Raw genomic sequence first — 18,026 nt, forward strand, 5'->3', positions numbered from 1 at the left:
TCGGTACAGTGTCAACTATACCGGCTATGGTGCTATCTGTCAATAGAACCTGCCAGTGTTTCTTGATGATATCAATATATCTATTCACATCAGCTGTATACTTCAGGGATACTCTTAGCCTGGTATATACAGACTTGCAATCCGGACATTGTGATAGCTGTCTTTTCTTAGAGAAAAATGGTTTAGCCTCTGCACCACGCTTACTGGCAGCTATTGGTATATTCTTGGTAAAGTCTTATCATCATAGCCTCGCTGACTCAAGAATCCAGTCACTCTATCCAGCTCATTCTTAAAATCTACCTCTCTCACACTAAGTCTAGAGGCCCTCATAACTTGATTAAGAATGAGCTGGATAGAGTGACTGGATTCTTGAATGCAAGCTTTACTGATGTATGTAATTCCTTATCCTATGCATACTGTGAACTTAATTTGATAACATACCTCTAAGGTGTAAAAGAAGAACCCCACACCTGCACATGCATGAAGTGAAGGACATGTGTGTGTGTGTGTGTTCTAGTAGAAGAATGTTGCCAGTGTATAATAACATTCAGTGAGGGGATAGTCTTCTTCCATAAAGTGAAAGTCATTAATTAATAAACAGAAAATTAGTATACCTGGCTAAACTGATCTCTAAGGGACACCTGCCTGCACCAAGTGAGCCAATTGTTGAAGGTTGGTTATTTAAATGGACTTTGTTTACAAGACAGTTTGCATGCCCCTTATCTGAAAGGAAGCCATAGCTATTGATGTGCTTAAACATTTGTTTGCAAAGAATTATTTTCAAAGATTTTAGCTATTGAGCAGAGATTGGGTATTGTTCTATAATCTTTTGAGTTGTGGGAAGAATGATGTACCTTTGGAAGGGGAATAACGGTAGTGTGCTTTGGCACTGGGGAACTACTCCTGAAGTAAGTAAAAGACTAAAGACAAAGGTAATCTTCACACTGAATCGTTGTTTGTATTTGTAATTTGTTGCATGGCCAGAGGTGCCGAAGGCAGAAGCTATTTTTATGGTTGAAAGACTGTATAAGTATTGTTATTTAACAGAAGAGGGTCTGCTGTGCAAGTTTTCGGGCCAATCAAAAAATCACCAAACACGGAGCTACTTGTCTTTAATGTGGAACTCTGATTTTCTGCATTAAAGACTAAAAGACCTTTTTTTTGGTCTTCACCTACTGTGAAAGACCTTTTGCCCCGAAAGAATCTATCGTCCTCTTTTTCATATAACCAAATATGGTAACCCTAAGTAATATTAACTTGACACATTGATGGAATAAAAGAATGGAAATTAATATACATTTTCCAAAGTAAAAATTCTCTTAACTATTAATTATTGTGATTATTTATTAAGTGTAATTCACCATCTCTTTTCCGAAAGTTATCAATTTTAGGAGGGATTAAGAAGGACAGAGCTAAAATTTGAGAAAAAATCTGGGACGGTTGAGAGCAAGACAGAAAGCATTTAGGGTTATGGGGTACATTTTCCTGCTTATATTCTCCAGATCACGAAGCACAATCTGTTAGAAAAATCTCTGGACATACCTCTCAACTGTCCAGATTTCACCCATGCCTCTCAATTGTACAGATTTTCGCAGAATGTCCAGAAGTTTGCCTCATATTTTTGTTCCTTTTATCATAAAATTGTGGTTTTCTGGCAAATCATTAAAGATTGAAGTTAGAAAATAATGGCAGACATTTGAGTTTCAGACTTCATACCATTCAGAAAATTCATGCTGATGTAATACCTGTTACTCTGTTATTAACTTTCTAAGTTAATAAGAGCAATATCTAAAAATTGTCCTTATTTTTAGGCCTTTGTCCCACTTTTACTGAAGGCTTTGTCCAGATTTCTTGCTGTAAGGGGTATGATTTCGCCCCCATATTTTTGGCCTGTTTCTCCTAAAGTTTGTGGTTTTCTGGCAAACCACTGAGGACTGAAGTCAGAAAATAATGGCAGATTTAGTTTCAGGCTTCATGCCCTTCAAACAATTCATGCTAATGCAAAACCTGTTATTCTATCAACTTTTTCTAAGTTTGTAAGAATATTTAAAAAGTGACAATAATTTTAGCCCTTTGCCCCAGCCACCCTCCTCATTATTTGCGGCTTTGTCCAGATTTCTTGCTCTAAGGGGTTGAGACGTATGTCTCAGGAAGATACCAAGAAACGGCTATCTTCTAGCAGTAAAATGTAGGCATAAATTCTCAACGTGTGTCAAAGAAACAAACGTAAAACGAGTAAAAAGAGCCGACGTATAATGTAACGTACGCTCAAATCAAGTGGAGATACTCCCCATAACAGCGACGAAATGTTGCGATAGGGATTTAGTAATCAGAAGACGTAAAGGGGAGTGTCTGCGTTTCTCGTGACACATTGTACACGCACGGTTATGGCGCTGGTTGGTGCTCAGGTTTTGGATTTAGATATAGACCCTGCTGTGGAGGTGCAGGTGAGAACTTTCTGGGTCGTAAATGGTCTGTTTCAAAACTATATTGGCCTTATAATAAGATGTGACTGAAACATAAAATGGCATTTAACCCCTGTGTCTTAATTATGATTAGCAGTCCACAGTGCAATGTATACGTGGCAATAGAATAGTTACCCTGCAGTGTGTTTTGACTTCCGTACCCTAAAACACAACAATTTACAGACTTAGTTGATTTGTTAAAACTGTGTTGTGGAATTGCTGGCGGGATGGCTACAGTCCTCTTCTGGTTAAATGTCAAGAATAACCCAGTTTGTTAACTGACTTCTTGTAAAGCAGTAGTATAAAATCAGTTACGATATTAGAATGGTAGAAGACCACATCTTAACATGACAGTGAGTTGTCTGCTTGTATTTAATACCTTTTAAAACATAGTGGTCACATAATTTTTTCCTTGGCATTTAGATTTTTTTATCACAACTGGAGACTTGAATTTTGTAGGAAGGATACTTACTGTTTGTATCACACCGTACCAGTCAGTTGCACATTGTGAGGTAGTTCACTCCATTCAAACACTCTTTGCACAACACAAAAGTAGTTCTTTAGCGTGACTTTTAATGGTTTAAACCATGTGTATGTTATAAAACCATTGGCAGTCAAAAGTGTGGATATGATACAATTAATACTTTATTTTAGTCTATAACATTGTTTGATTTCAAATCAGAGTGGTACATTTTCAGTCTCTCTTTGTAGTTGTGCTAGGTGTAAGTGTGTGTACTTGCTTTAGTTGATTGGTACCCTTGTGTGTTTTTATTGAAATTTAGAGTATACAGCTCTGTCTTAGCTTTGTTGAACTCCTGCTGGGCACTTACCTGAAAAATGAGACACAGAACTTTTATTTTAGATGGCATGTCCTTAAAACCCATGCACAGTGTTTACTTGTAATATTGTAGGCTTTTAATTTTAATGACATTGAATTAGGGCATTGTAACAATGTAGCACAATGTTTTGTAGCTGTTGCAGTGACACCCTTATGGGTGAAATTTAGAGTTTCGGTCATGACAGCATTCAATCCAATTATGAAGAGATCATATGATTAAAAAATAAACATGTATTTGGGCAATATAGGCACCTTGGAGTAATTCTGCTTGTGAACACACTTGCATAACCCGTATTGGGAGTATAAGCTTTAGAGTATGGTTGGGCTGTTTTGAAGGTAACTAAGCTGTAGCCTGGCTCTTTGCTATAGGGCTTAAAGCCCTAATTATGCCCCAGGTGACCCATGTTCATAATATGGCAGGGGCAGCTCAAGATGTGGCAGTCAGTAATATTTTAGCTGCTTCTCAAGGGAGGCAGTTCTGTGGTGCCCCTGGGAAGCATAGGGCTGAATAGACTTCCATGGGTACATGTAATAATGCTCCTTGGCAGCAGCCTTTAGTGAAGAAAGCCATACCAGTCACAGTGAGGAGCCTAGGTGGGGAAGGAGGGTCTTGTAATGAAAATGATGACGTACAGACTCTTGGCTCTTGACATGGAGCAGTTAGGCTGATATGCTGTCACCTTAGTCGAGAAAAAGGGCTGTGTAAGCCTCTTGCTGTGGCTGGAGGATGAACGAGCTGTCTCCAACTGCAGAGAAAGGTATGAATGGGTCATGGCTCGGTAGGCTGGACGATGGGGGGTGGAGGTTTCAAAAAAACAAGAAATCAAGTTGCTCTAGCTTTCTTTCTCATTAGAAACATTCAGACCTATTATTCAGAATCACATAACTGTAAAATGTGTGATTTCTCACCTCTGTAAATGAAAAGCTGAAACATCTGTGCTTAGGATTACTGTGAGTTGCAGAAAGCAGATAAAGTGGAACATGCAGAGCAAGGGAGGTAGGTTGTGCTGCATCAGAAAGGCAAATGTAGGTCACTAGGAAAGTAATAGAGTAGCCACCTGGGTTGTAAATAACCCAGCAGTTCAAGCTTGTTAAATCTGCTGTAAATGTACCCAGCCATTTGAAATTATGCGTTTAGCTTGTGAAGCAGACAAACTTTACAAGGCATAAATATCCTTCCAGAAGTAGTATATGACCTCCATGTACTTGCCCTAATGGTATTGCAATCCTTTAAAGTACAGAGAGCAAAATGTGTCCGATTTAATACTCTGGTTATGGTTGTTATGGAAGTACTATTGACAGACACTGAGGAAAGTTAACTGGCTACAGCCAGAAAAATCTTTTTAGCAGTCTTTGTTGTTTTCACATTTGTCCTTGACGATTACTGCCTTCCCTTAGCTTCACAATTGCATGTTAAGAATTGCTTTTACTCTCTTAGGTCTCAGGCCACGTCCTGTGGCCTACTTTCTGTTTGACTGTAGGAGAGGAGGTTTTCACTTAAATTATGCCTGCAGCTTTGAATTTACTTGCTACTAATGTTAGAAATAAAACAGTCTGTGGTAGGTTCAGATCCAAGCTGGTTAATTGCCTGTGTATTGTCCCCATTTTTGAATGCTTGAGTTTCTTCACTTCTTTGAGAAGTAAGATGTTTCTCCCCTTTACTGACTTTATCACTGCTGCATGCATATAAATTTCTTTTTCAGTCTGGCCACATTATGCTTCTTTCATTACTTAACTGTTTTGTAATTGCATTATATCCAGAGAATGGAACTACTTTTAGGTTTGTCATATATTGGAAACTCCATTCTCTTGTGAGACTTAAACCATGTTTGCTGATATAGTAACACTAGCAAGGCAAATAATTCATCAAGGTTTCACTCTACTACTGTTATGTCTTCAAACACTGGAATGCTATCCCTTCACAAATAAAAATGACAAAAAGCTCAGTCAGTATCTTAGTGAATCCTATTCATGCTAATCTCCGGGATGAGGCATTAACGGCAAACAGACACAGGTTCATACTAGGATAATGACCACCACAGTGTTTATAAGCCTAGCTGTGCAACCCAACCCAGTTTTGTCCCCGAGTACCTTGGATACATATAGAGGTGGGGTATGTTTGTAAGGAAGTAGCTAAGGGTTATGTGAGGGGTATGTTTGGTGGTTAATTTACTTCAGACTCTCTCCACCACAGACATGGGGGCCACACCAGAGGTGAATTTGCAATTTCCCATCCAATGATCAAGGTTTTGTTGAAAAAAGGTCTGGGATGAACGCTGCTTCACATGGACAGGGAGCTTATTCCATAGTGCAGAGATCCTTTGAGGCACATATCGGTCTCTCCAGCATGCTCTATTTATATCACAGGCAAAGTTTAGGTCCATGGATCTAGTGTTTCTGTTACATGGTCTGAAAAGGCCTTATATGTATCGTGCATAAATTGCCTCACAGTAACTTGCAGGAGACTTGAGTACAGACGTAGGGCCTTAAGGTGATCTGTGTAGATCAAGGTATTCATACCTTGGACTCTCCTGGAGAGGAGCCTTTCATGGTGTTCATCTGTTGTAGTTGCCTGGTGTGGTACATGCCAAAGGGGGCATTTTACTACATGATGGGTCTGATAAGGGCTGAGTGGAGTGTTTACTATAATTTCCTTGGACCCAGATGCCATACTCTTGCTTATGAGTTGGGTGAGCTAGCCAAGATAGTAAGAAAATCATTTTAAATGTTGGTTGAAGGCCAGATTACTGTCTTTAACTGGGTCAACTTTGACTGGGTGTTTTATTGATGGAGTAATTAGCTTGGGTGGGTAATTTCCCATAGGGAACTATAATGCATTTCTTCACATGGAGTTTTAATCCATGGCTTTGGCACTAGTCATTTGTTTATGTTAGACCCTTTTGTTGGATGCTTGTGTCATGGGGAGGAATCTGTGACGCACCACAATTTACAGTCATCTGCAAACTTGCTGAGCCAGAGGCCTTTGACATTAGCCTTGACTTCCAAGAAGTAGGTGCCAAACAGGAGTGGGTCCAACACAGAGCCCTGGGGTACTCCATGATGGCCAGTCTCCTGGTGGAGGCGGTGTCACCGATTCTGACTCCTTGGGTCCTATCTGTGAGTCAGCCAGCAGTCTGTTGAGTTAGGTAGGGTTCTGAAAGTCTGCCAATAATACCTGAGTGGGTATTGTATTGAATGCCTTTGTAAAAGTTGATGTAGGTGGCATGCACCATTTTCCCCTCATCTATAGCCATGGTGACTCTCTTGAAGTCTACCAGGTTGAGTAGGCAAGACCTCCCCTTAACAAAACCAAACTGGGATGGGATGGGTCCAGTAAAAATCTATTGAAATTCCCTGATTGGGATCCATACCTGGGTTGTGGTGTGGAGAGCACCAGAAGCGTAACCATTAGACCATCGGGGATCACCCTTTATATTTTACAGCTTACTTTCATAGCCAAGTACTAGGCTGGCTGCCACTGTCAGCAGTTTTAACCCTAGCCAGTCTCCCTCAAAGATGAGACTCAAACCTGGTGCTTTTTGTGTCTGAGGTAGACACCTTAACCACTGCAGCAACTCTCTTCCTCCCCCTGTTCATAAATTGTACTCCTTTTCTGTTAGTTCTTTCCCTAACTACTCATCCACTCATTTGTAGACTTTTAGACTACTTACATTTTCTGCTTATGTAATCACATTAAAGTATTAAACTAATACTGTACCTTATTTCACTCGCATCCTAGTGCCACTGTCCTCTTACACATTATTTGCATCTTTCATACGATATAATTTGAACATTAGTTGTCAGTTAACCTCTTCATAATTACCGCTACATCATTTCTATATCTCCTCCTACAAAATGTAATAACTTACTCACCCATCCTTTTCACAATATCTCTAAAACTGTTTAGACTTTCTGTATAGAAGTAAAAAGTATATTTATTTTATAAACTAATTTTGTCCTTTGTTACAAAAATGCATTTCCTTTCTGCAACAGTATAATGCTGTACTAAAACTGTACTGACTTTGAGCATACTACACTGTAAGTAGTAATCTCTCCAAACATGTTGATGTAATTCGTTTTTATTGTGCATGTTTGACTTGTAGCACTGATGTATCAAAATTGTAGCTGTAATATAATTTTTCTGTGATAGAGCTTTTCTACCCAGCCTCCGCTGAAAATGGGTCTTGCCCAGTCAACAAACACAATAAATAGTATTCTTGTCCATAAGGTATATATAAAACATATTTCATGTCAGTCAATCGTGTTGGACTTAACTTTTTGTTCTTATTGTGTGTTTGACTAAATTATAGTTGTAAGATTCATACTTGTGTGGTTTAACTTCCTTGTATATCCGTACTATGCTTTGTAAATATCTGGAATACTTTATAGGTTCATAGGTAGGTACTAGGCTATTGGCCCAAGCGCCTATATAAGCCTAGCCAAAGGTACCCTGGCTTTCGCCTCCCAAGAAAATTATTTTCCTGTGCCACTGTCGAGCAGAGCCACAGAAGTGATCCCCAGGGTGAATTTCCTATCTCCCATCCAATCATCAAGATTTTTCTTGAACAGTGCTAATGAGGATCTTTGTTTGATATAGATAGGCAGTTTGTTCAAGAGTATGGGAAGTCTCTGGGACAAGAATGTATCCCTCCAGCATGTTCTGTTTATTGTGGTGACGAGGTTTAGGTCCCTAGAGCGTGTAGTGCGTAGGGATTGGGATTTCTTTACGTGGAGCATGTCTAAAAGCTCTGGGTTTGACATAGCTTTGTGTGTTAGGCAGAGATCGCCTCTGAGTAGGCGATATGCAACTGAGTAAAGCAGCAGTTTTTTGAGAATGACAATGCACTTTTTGGCATTGAGCTTGAGGCCATGGCTTTGACACCAGGCATCTGTCTCAGCAAGGCTCTTTTGTAGGATGTCCACATCTTTTGGAGTTTTGATTATGGCTCCTAGTTTGCAGTCATCTGCGAACTTCGTTAGCCAAAGACCTTCTGTGTTGGCCTGTACTTCAGAGAAGTAGATACCAAACAGGAGAGGACCCAGGACTGAACCCTGTGGTACTCCACATGTCACTGGTCTGAAGCTGGATTTGGAGTCTGCTACTTTCACAGTGTGGGTTCTGTCAGTGAGCCAGTTGGCAACCCATCTTGTGACATAGGGATTTATACCTAATTTAGTGAGTTTATCTATAATTCCAGAGTGGGGGATGGTGTCAAAAGCCTTGGCGAGATCTAGATAGGCTGTGTGAACCACCTTACCCTCATCTACGGCTTTGATGACTGCTTCAAAGAAGTCTATCAGGTTTAGGAGACATGATCTGCCTTTTACAAACCCGAACTGGGTGGGGTCCTGAGTTTGGAGATTACCAATGTTATTGTTTATAAGTTCCATGATGATACTCTTCATAGCCTTGCAGACCAGGCTCGTTAGGCTAATGGGGCGGTAGTTTCCGGGGTCTGTGGTGGCTCCCCCTTTGTGGAGTGGGATAACTGTCGCTGTGCACCATTCATTGGGCACATAGCCTGAGGTGAGGCTATGATTGAACATGGTACTTAGGTGGGGTGCCAGTTCGTTCTGTAATTCATGTAGAACACAGCCTGGGATGTAGTCAGGTCCCATGGATGCTGTGTTCTTGGCTTTGGATAGTGTGTTTTTTACCTGTGCAGCCGTGATTACAGGAACTTTGCATTCTTCTGGTATAGAGATGGGCCCTTTAGGGGATGACAGAGGGGTAAAGTTAGCACTGAACCTATCTGCCAGGATGTTGGCAATATCCGTTGGTTCTGTATATTTAGTGCCATTGTGCTGTAACTCGGAGCAGATCTGAGTGTTGCCATTGAGATTCTTGACATAGCTATAGAATGCTTTGTGGTTGTCTTTAGAGTCAGTGGCGATTTTGTTTTCATAACTAGCTTTGGAGGATTTTATGAGGGATCTCAGCTTCTTACAGAAGCTGACCAGGGAGTTTCTCCAATCATGGGATTTTACTCTTTTTTTTGCAACAGTTTCTTTCTTCTGTTGTAGAGTTTGTTTATGGCAGGGGATCACCCGATTGGCTTCCTTTTTTTGGAGGATAGCATCTTGGTTCTGTTGGGGATTGCACGATCCATGCACTCATGTAAGTGCTTATAAAGTGCATTTGTGTAGGATTCAGCAGTCATACCTCTATTGTCCGTCAGCATGGGTGTCGTGAAGTTTGCCACTTCTGTCTTAAGAAGCGTGAAGTTGGCTTTGGAGAAATTTTTTACTGTGGTTTCCCTAATGGGGGGTGGGGGAGGGATGTGGATGTCTAGGGTGATTAGCTTATGGTCGGATCTGACCAACGAGGAATTGACCTCTGATGTGGAGCACCGGTTGCCCATGTTGGTAATAACCAGGTCTAGGATATTGCTGCCCCTGGTGGGGGTGTGGATGTTGATCCATGGCATTGGAATTTATGAATTCCAGAAAACGTTGAGCACAAGAGTTGGTACATGAGTAGTTTTCCTAGTTAATGGTAGGGTAGTTGAAATCGCCCATTATTAGGGTGTTAGGTTGTACCCTAATATTTTCCAGTGTATTAAGAAATGAGGAGTGGGAATCCTGGGGCATGGTGGGGGATCTGTAGCAAGCTACAGTTTGGATTGCGGTCTTGCCCAGAGTTAGTTGCACTTGGATAATCTCGGATGCATTATGCTGAGCAACTAGCCTGGAGGTGTGGATATCCTTAATGAATATGGACACGCCTCCGCCTTTAGTGTTTCGGTCCAGGTTAGGTGGCCGATAAGGTGTGGTTTGAATTATAGCCTGGTAATGTAGGGGTACTCTCTGGAACCTTGAACCAGGTCTCTGTCACTGCACAGATGTCGATGTTCTCCATTTTAAGGAGTGCCTCGAGAGAGTGCATTTGGAGGTTTAGACTTCTAGCATTGAGTAGCAACGGATTATTCTTGCCTGTACCTGTTAGGGTGGTGAATTTGTCATTTGAACCTTGCCTAAAAAAGGCACTATAGGGGTGGCTGGAGCCTTAGCCAGTATCCGGAATCCCAGGGGCGACAGGTGCAGGCCATCTCTGGCAAAGCATACAGCTCATGGTTGTTTTGCAATGCATGCATCATAAGGTGTGTATTCCTGTGTGTTGGTTTGGAGAATCCTTGGTTTTGTTCCTGTAATATGTCTGCATGACTTGTATGGCAGTTGTGTACTTTGTGGCATGGGTTTGTGCTGGAAAAGGGTGCTTTGACCAGGTTTGAAGACAAAGTCACCAAGGATATGGAACAGAGAAGAAGTTAGAGGAGAAAAATGAGGAACATGACGTCATAAATCAGTGGTATAGGTAAGATTTTTGGAACTGTACACCATTTCCAGAGTGTAATCTATTCCATCCCATAAATTGCTGGGATTTGGATGTACAAGAATGCTATCTCCTGAACTGATGTATTTAATCTCATTTAACCAGCCAGGGATTCTGTAAAAAATGCCATTTAATGGAATAGTACAGTAAAACAAAACCACAGTAAAAATGTCAGGACATTTTCTTTTACATACATGTAAATTCTAGCACAAAATGAATAGGCATGTGCCATGGTGTAAATTTTAAGTTTGTTTTAAATTTGTATTTATCTGAAATTTAACCAGAGTAGACGCAGACACTAGAGCACAGACAATATGCAACACCTTTCATTAGACCTACATAGGTTTGCAGTCATTTGAGCCGTTGGACTAGTACAAGCCCTTCTTTGGAAGATAGGGTTGTTAGGACTTGTCAGTTAACTAGGAGAAGACAAAGATTCAGATGATTTATGTGTCAGGTTATGCTCCTTGGCATGAAAATGATATTAAAATGTATCTGAGAAATAGAGGAGTCAGAAAGGGATATGGTTGGTTGGTGGGGGCTACGGATCAGTAATTGCATTTTTGTTTTGGAAAGGGGTGTAAAGAGAGTCTCTGTTCTATTGAGGGGAAACATTTTCTGAATTGCATGAGAATCTTTAGACATTCAAACCATTTTCCTGAAAGTTGTTACTGAGTAGTGCTATACAAAGATAATTTTGACTGAAGTGATTTGTTGATGTCCTATCCCTTTAATGATATTAACCTCTAAAAACAGTGAGGGTTGATCTCATCAGTTGGTGGTTATTTTATTAATCTCTTCTAATTATATGACTTGGTACTGTATGAGTTTTTGTTTTTCCTTTTGCCTCTCTTGCCTGCAGTAGGATTTAGTGAATGATTTTTTTTTTTTTAGTCAAATCTTTTAAGGGTCGTGCATCCCTTTTTATTTTACATGCAAGTGTAGTTGACCACAAGAGTTGTTTCTTATGCATGACAAAGCTGAAATTACCAAATGCATATTTAAACAAATTGGATGTGGTCTGACCAACAAGATAGCAGAATAATCCTACTGCTCTCCTTTCAGAATTTCACAAAACTAAAGAAAATCGTGATAAACTGAGCATTAATCGGAAAACCCAGCAGTGGACATTTCAGTGATGTGAAATGGATTTAAATCAATCTTCCAGTGAACTTTCTTTGAAATTTATCTGTCGTATTTAAAAAGTTGATTTCTGTGAAAACTGTAGTGAATGACTATTACAGCATCTATGTGAAACAGCAAAAACTAACAGAGAAAGTATAGTTAGAGTTTACTTCTGTTGTAAAACTGAAAGCAGAAAATGCTGTTAAAATTATGTGGAAAATATAGATGTATATGCCCAAGTGCAAAATTGTGGGCCTTCCGGGAAATATAAAAGATATACTTTGTTTTGCAATGGGAAAATAATGGTGGGAATATGTTAAATTGAGAAAAAAACAGAGTGGGAGCATACCGGGGGGGGGGGGGGGGGGGCAAAAACATCTTGGACCCTTTTTCTTTAAAGTGGTTGTATTCTGTTCAAACAGAAAATGGTTGGTGAGATCCAGCACAAAATGTCGAGGAATGAAATGGAGAAACATGAATTGTTAAAATACTGGATTCATTTTGGAAAAAAAATACTCGAGGTACACCAGAAATATAGCCAGTAAGTACCGAATTTTACAAAAATGAAATTCCAGCAACCTTACTCTACCCTGCAGCATTAAGAGCTGCTGCACTAGTTGAGGAAAAAAAAAGAGAAAGATGGCCTAAAACACTGTGGGAGCTATAAATTTAAACCTGGAAAACCTTTAGGTATGATCATACTTAAACTAATACAGCAAGGACATGGCAATTTGTAAAAAATATAAAAAAAGAATTCACATTTGATGAATCTTGGGAGATTGTTTAGAAAAACAGCAAGTTTATTTATGGGTTTATCCCATCAGCAAGTTTATTTATGGGTTTATCCCATTGGGGATTGTTTTTGTGTTTGTGTAAGATTTTATTAAACTATAGACACATATGTTTTATATTTAAGTAAATATTATGCATTTTAGGTTTGTGTATGATTTATTGTTTTATCTGGAGTGTGTTTTGGAGTGTGTTTCTTTAATGAGTCAACTATCCCACGTTTTTGGTACTAATTATTATTTAAACTGCTATTGGTGTGTGTAAAAATCACTTCTGAAGAAGTCTGCTATGAGGGCAGATGAAAAGCGCTTTAAGTCCAGTTTATTTTGTCAGTATTAAAAGCCGTGAAACAAAGCATCATCTGTCAAGCAAGATGTCTGAAACTATACAAACATTAAAGGTGTTCAGTCTCCTTGACGGCGGGGATTCCCCGCTGTCGTTGCTACAGGAACAGACCACTTGATGTTGGCAGTGATCTCACAAAAGTTGTTCTGACATAATGTAAGGAAAATAAGGGTATCAGTACTGATTTCTGTTTTCTAGCCAAACAAAAAAATTTGTTGTTTTCCGATGTTGAACTGATTACAGAAACCGCAAAGCCGCTCGTAACAGTGTTGCCCTGATAACGGAAAAGTACCATAATTATAAAGTAAGACGGAGGATGGGTATGCCACAGTAAATAAAATGTAGCAGTACTTTCCACAATGTCCAGTGGATCAGCAAAAATAATGAAGGAAAAGGATTTGAGGAATGCATTTGACAGGAGAGTTTAACAGCTGTTAAGAAAATGGATAGGAAAGAGAGATGTGGAAGAAATGCAGAGAGGATTAGAAATTAGCAGAGACAAAAGAAGGGATATGAAGTAGAATAACAAAGAAGGGCAAGTACAGAATAATTCATGGAAGTGGAATAAGATGACAAAAAGAAGAGCAGGGTTTAATATGTAAACTTAACGGAAATGTAATCGTGAGAAAGGAATTCAAACAAGATGGGACATTTAATGAAAATATAAAGATGACGGAGCAACAAGGGGGGAGGTAATATCAAATAGTAGTTTTAAACCAGTGAAATGGGACATGACATGCATGTACAAGGTCAGCAGATAAGACTAGATCATTTTTATACCCGCAAAGATTTTATAAAAAGAAATAGCAACTTCTTGGTGATACATAGAAAATTATGCACACATAATACATATTAAGGTATATTTGGTTATGACATGTAAAAATGAGAAGGGAATAAAATCAGTAACAGAGTTATTTAGGGATATTTTTGGATAATAAAAATTATATAAGCAAATAGAAATTAGAATATAATTGTTGCTTAGCAGTGAGATGCTCAGCCTTATTAGGAGAATAATTAAAATGTATAAAACTTTTACTTGTGATAGGCACAATGTTAAGAATTAGAGGTTGTGGAATTCTTTTAGACTAGACATAGGTACCGCAAATACCACTATATCACTATATTAACTCTGCAATCTGTTTGCAGATCTTATAATAGTTTCTTTTTTCGTATTAGTAATATATTAAAAGTGTTTGAATACTTTTTCAGCAGTATAAGTAACATTTTATTGATTTTTGTATGTATGTGTATAGCAGTTATAACCAATATAAAATGTGTGTTTATTTAGATTATTGTTGGTATATGTAATGAAAATGTTTCAACTGTAATTGTCATAAAATTGATTTTTGAAAAACCTGTTTTTCTATTTAGTATTTTTATTGGAATTATTTTATTAAAGAAAAACATAAATCAAGGTTAATATCTGTGTAAAAATGGATCTCTGTAAGACTGTCCTTGGATATATATTTCAGGAACAAAGATCATAGCACGGTAAATAGCTGTATACAAATTTGGTTGCACAAACCATCACTAATGCTTTATACTTGATTTATTATAAGAAACCTCTACGCAGTATTTTACAGAACTCTAAAGTAATTGAGTCTCTGTAGCAAGCAGCTACTTGAGGGTTGATTTTGAAGGAGTTTACAGTGAGTCACATTGTTATTGTTTGAGGAACCCCATGTTTTGGAGTAAGATGTGGAGAATGCCTTAAAGGTAATGCCTAGGGAGTTTTGTGAGATATCAAGCATGGATACTGACAAACCACGTGATTGCAGGTCTTTTGGAACTGCATATGTTGGAAAAACGAGACAGTTTTCTATAGCGTTTGACAGTAATGCTAATTTCTGGTTGGACAGGTTGTAAAAAGGGGAGGCCACTTTGTGAAATACTAATACTCATCTGTGGTTAAACCGTTTGTAAACCTATTAATTTCTTTTACATATGCTTCTAAACATGTAATAAAGTTGGGGCTATTTTGTTTTATATGACTAAATATTTTACCTTAGAGGCTTTATATCTTCTACACTGTTTTATGTTGCTACCTACCTAACCACTTCAGTGATATTTTTAACTACACCTACCTGATTTGAACATCTTGGTTTTTCATGTGTAGGTGAAATGTAGGTGCTGGACTATTGCAGAACAAATGCCTAGAGCAGTGGTCTGATACAATGACCAGACATGCCGATCCCCCGGGATATGTTTGCCAGTTTTCTAAATACTGCAGCAACAGAGGACAAATGTTAAACATAAATCCACTGCAAATAAAATAAAATAATTATTTCAAAATTAGTGCCAGAAATGTTTTAAGTTGGTATTGCTTCAATGTACATCATGGGTTTCAGTAACTGCCTTATGTTATTGCCTTTGTAATGCAGTAATATTCAGGTCCCCAAAAAGGTGTGCTTCCCCCACCCCATTTCACTTCCTCGGTCATCTCTGTACTTCCCTGTTTCAGCAGAATGTTTAGACTTTTTTATGCTTTTAAAATGTGTAGCAGCACCACAGCTCCAAAATAATCCTAAAAATGTGTTCTGTAGTGTTTGGGATGGCTATTATTCTACAGAGTATATCGATGGGCATGATAAATGTCTGTGAGCAAGAGTGTACAGATTTTATTGCTATTTTATACATGTCATCAGTCGTTTACCTTCACTCTGTGCACATAATCGGGATTAAATATCTAAACTAAATTTAACTCCGTATGCTGGTAAAGTAATGCAGTGAAATTATGTGATACCATTGGGGGTAAGGATTAAAAAAACTCTTTGGAACTAGAATAAAAAAACACTGAGCCCATTCATAAAAATATCTTAAAACTATACAATATATACTCAGTGGGCAACTTGCACCCTCCTACCCCCCCAAAAATGAGCAAAATACACAGGGGTATGGTTTGTGTGAAACGTAACTTTTAATGTCAGATTAAGGAACTTGGTTTTGTGATTCATTTGCTTTGCATTTCTGCACAAAATTAATTTCTTAAACTTTACCTCGCAGCATATTTTGTGTCTCACATAATAGACCATACATATTATATTATTCCATTTATGCAGAGCTTTAATAATTCAAACTTTTGCATGTATCCTTTCAACTCGCAAACGTTTAGCCAACCCACTTACAGAAATGATCGATTTAATTTGTAAAACAAAGCCATATCAAAATCGGAGGCAGTTAACAACGTAAACCACCAAATTCTAAAATCGGTCCTCACATCTTCTGGAAAAATGGTACATAATGTGCTAAAATTTCTCCAAAAGATATAATGGTTAATATAAGAATTTGATGTTCTTGGTTGCTAATTGCTTCTGACTGGTGATTTATAACTTTGTGTTGTCTATCAAATTGATACCGGCTGTTCTACATCTTTTGCAACAAGTTGTACAAGTGCTGTAAACTAACTAACTTTATGCAGGGTGCCTGATGTAGTAAAAATAAATAAATAAATAACAAATGCGCAGTGTTGGTTGTGTTGTGTTGTCTTCCCTGTGAAAACAGCATTACAAAATAAGGTGCAATATTTATGTGCCAGTGCAGCAGAAGTGCACAGGAAGAACCAAATGTGTTTAACAGAACTGGTGTATTTTTCATAACCAGGATTACTCGTAATACAGTCCTAATGCTCATAAATAATGCTGATAGGAAAACCAAGTGAAATTCACATACAGTAGAGCAGCAGGTCACAAGACTGAGCTTGGCTGGTTGGTGTGGTATACCATGTAATACTGCACCATCAGGTTATAACTGTGAGTGGGCACACACAACTGCATCTGAATGATTCAGAGATGGTCAAGCAGGATATAAGAGACAGCAGCAGAGTTTGCTTGAGTGCAAAAAGCATGGGCTACCAACCAATGAGAAACCCATCCCCTGCCATCAGAAGTACAGATGCCAATTCCAGCAATGTAATTGCAGCATGAGCGCACACAACTCCTCCAACAGAAATGCAAATGCTGAACACCACTGGCAAACATTAATGCTGACGCCATTGACGCATTATTTCATAGTAGCAGCAGTATGTCCCCATGAATGTGCCCATACAGTGCCCAGTGACAGGCAAATTAAAACTGAGTGGCTTGGTGCAGACCAGCTGCATCTCAGCAATATAAAGATGTCTTTGGTCATGGAGCAACCTGACATTTGTGACAAGACAAACACTTTTTTTTTTTTTTTTTTTTTTTTTGCTGAGTAAAACAAGCTCACAGCAATCAGTAGTCAGGTGCACACTCTGGTAACTGCCAAGCAATAAAAAGTTAAAAACGATCTGGCTGCACAAATTCAGAGTCATGCACCCGGACTACTGATTGCTGTAAGCTTGTTTTACTCTGCTAATAAACCTTGTTGGACTTTGCAGTTATGCTCGTCTTGTTTTGTGCCAATTAGTTTTTGGACGTTTTTAGTAAACTGTTTGTTTTTTTTTTTTTTTTTTTTTTTTTGCCTTCTTCCTGTTGCCCATCCCAGTAGTGAGAGCACTTTTCATTTTTGAACCTAATCCCTACACCCCCCTCCCCCCACAATAGTTTTGTGAGCACTCTTGTCACTGAGAGAGCAGCCTACATCCCTTCCTTGATGCATTTATGAATGTATGCTTTCCCACATGCACTTGTAGGGGCTACAGTCACCTGCTTGGGGATCTATACTTGTGTCCTCCTGACCCATCCCCCCACTCTATGGCAAACTTCTAATTGCCCCTAGGATCCTGACATTGGAGCTACAATGCAAAGGAGGCAAGAATCCCACCAGTATGAGCCTGCCCATCCTCCCTGCTTGGTGGGCCATCAAGAGTAGAAGCCATTAGTAGAACGCTGGATGCCTGGCCTGTGTTCAAGGCTTTATCCCTCTACTGCACCAGCAGTTGCACTCCATGGCTAAAAACTGACGGTCACAAACTGTGATCACATGTGAACACCAAGCCTCAAACTTGCTATAACATTTTCTGTTGAAGCACCCCTGTTACCCGAGTGTGCTAACACTGTCTGATAGTGTCCAGCTTGTGTGATAAAGTCACAGTTTAGAGAGTTGATCACCAGTGCATTGCATTTTTAAATAGCTAAGTAGGGATCTGTAATTTTGCAGGCCAGTAATGTAATTAGCAGAGTGTAAAAGTGCACTGATATGTAAATGAAGG

At 38.9% G+C, this 18,026-nt stretch overlaps 1 protein-coding gene across 2 annotated transcripts in view; it reads left to right on the forward strand.

Annotated features, from left to right (window-relative positions):
- Positions 1 to 2,316: 2,316 nt before the first annotated feature.
- The window catches only part of RNF175 (ring finger protein 175), a 683,731-nt gene continuing 668,021 nt past the window's right edge, over positions 2,317 to 18,026 (forward strand). Inside the window, exon 1 of one of the 2 annotated variants that reach the window (XM_044062404.1) lies at positions 2,317 to 2,447. In XM_044062404.1, coding sequence (XP_043918339.1) covers positions 2,388 to 2,447 — 60 coding nt within the window. In that variant the 5' untranslated portion in view covers positions 2,317 to 2,387. The remainder of the gene's footprint in view (positions 2,448 to 18,026) is intronic. The other variant, XM_044062405.1, reaches the window with a different exon arrangement.

The sequence above is a fragment of the Protopterus annectens genome, chromosome 2.part1 (genome assembly GCF_019279795.1).
Source record: "Protopterus annectens isolate FY-2018-M chromosome 2.part1, PAN1.0, whole genome shotgun sequence".
NCBI lineage: Eukaryota > Metazoa > Chordata > Ceratodontiformes > Protopteridae > Protopterus > Protopterus annectens.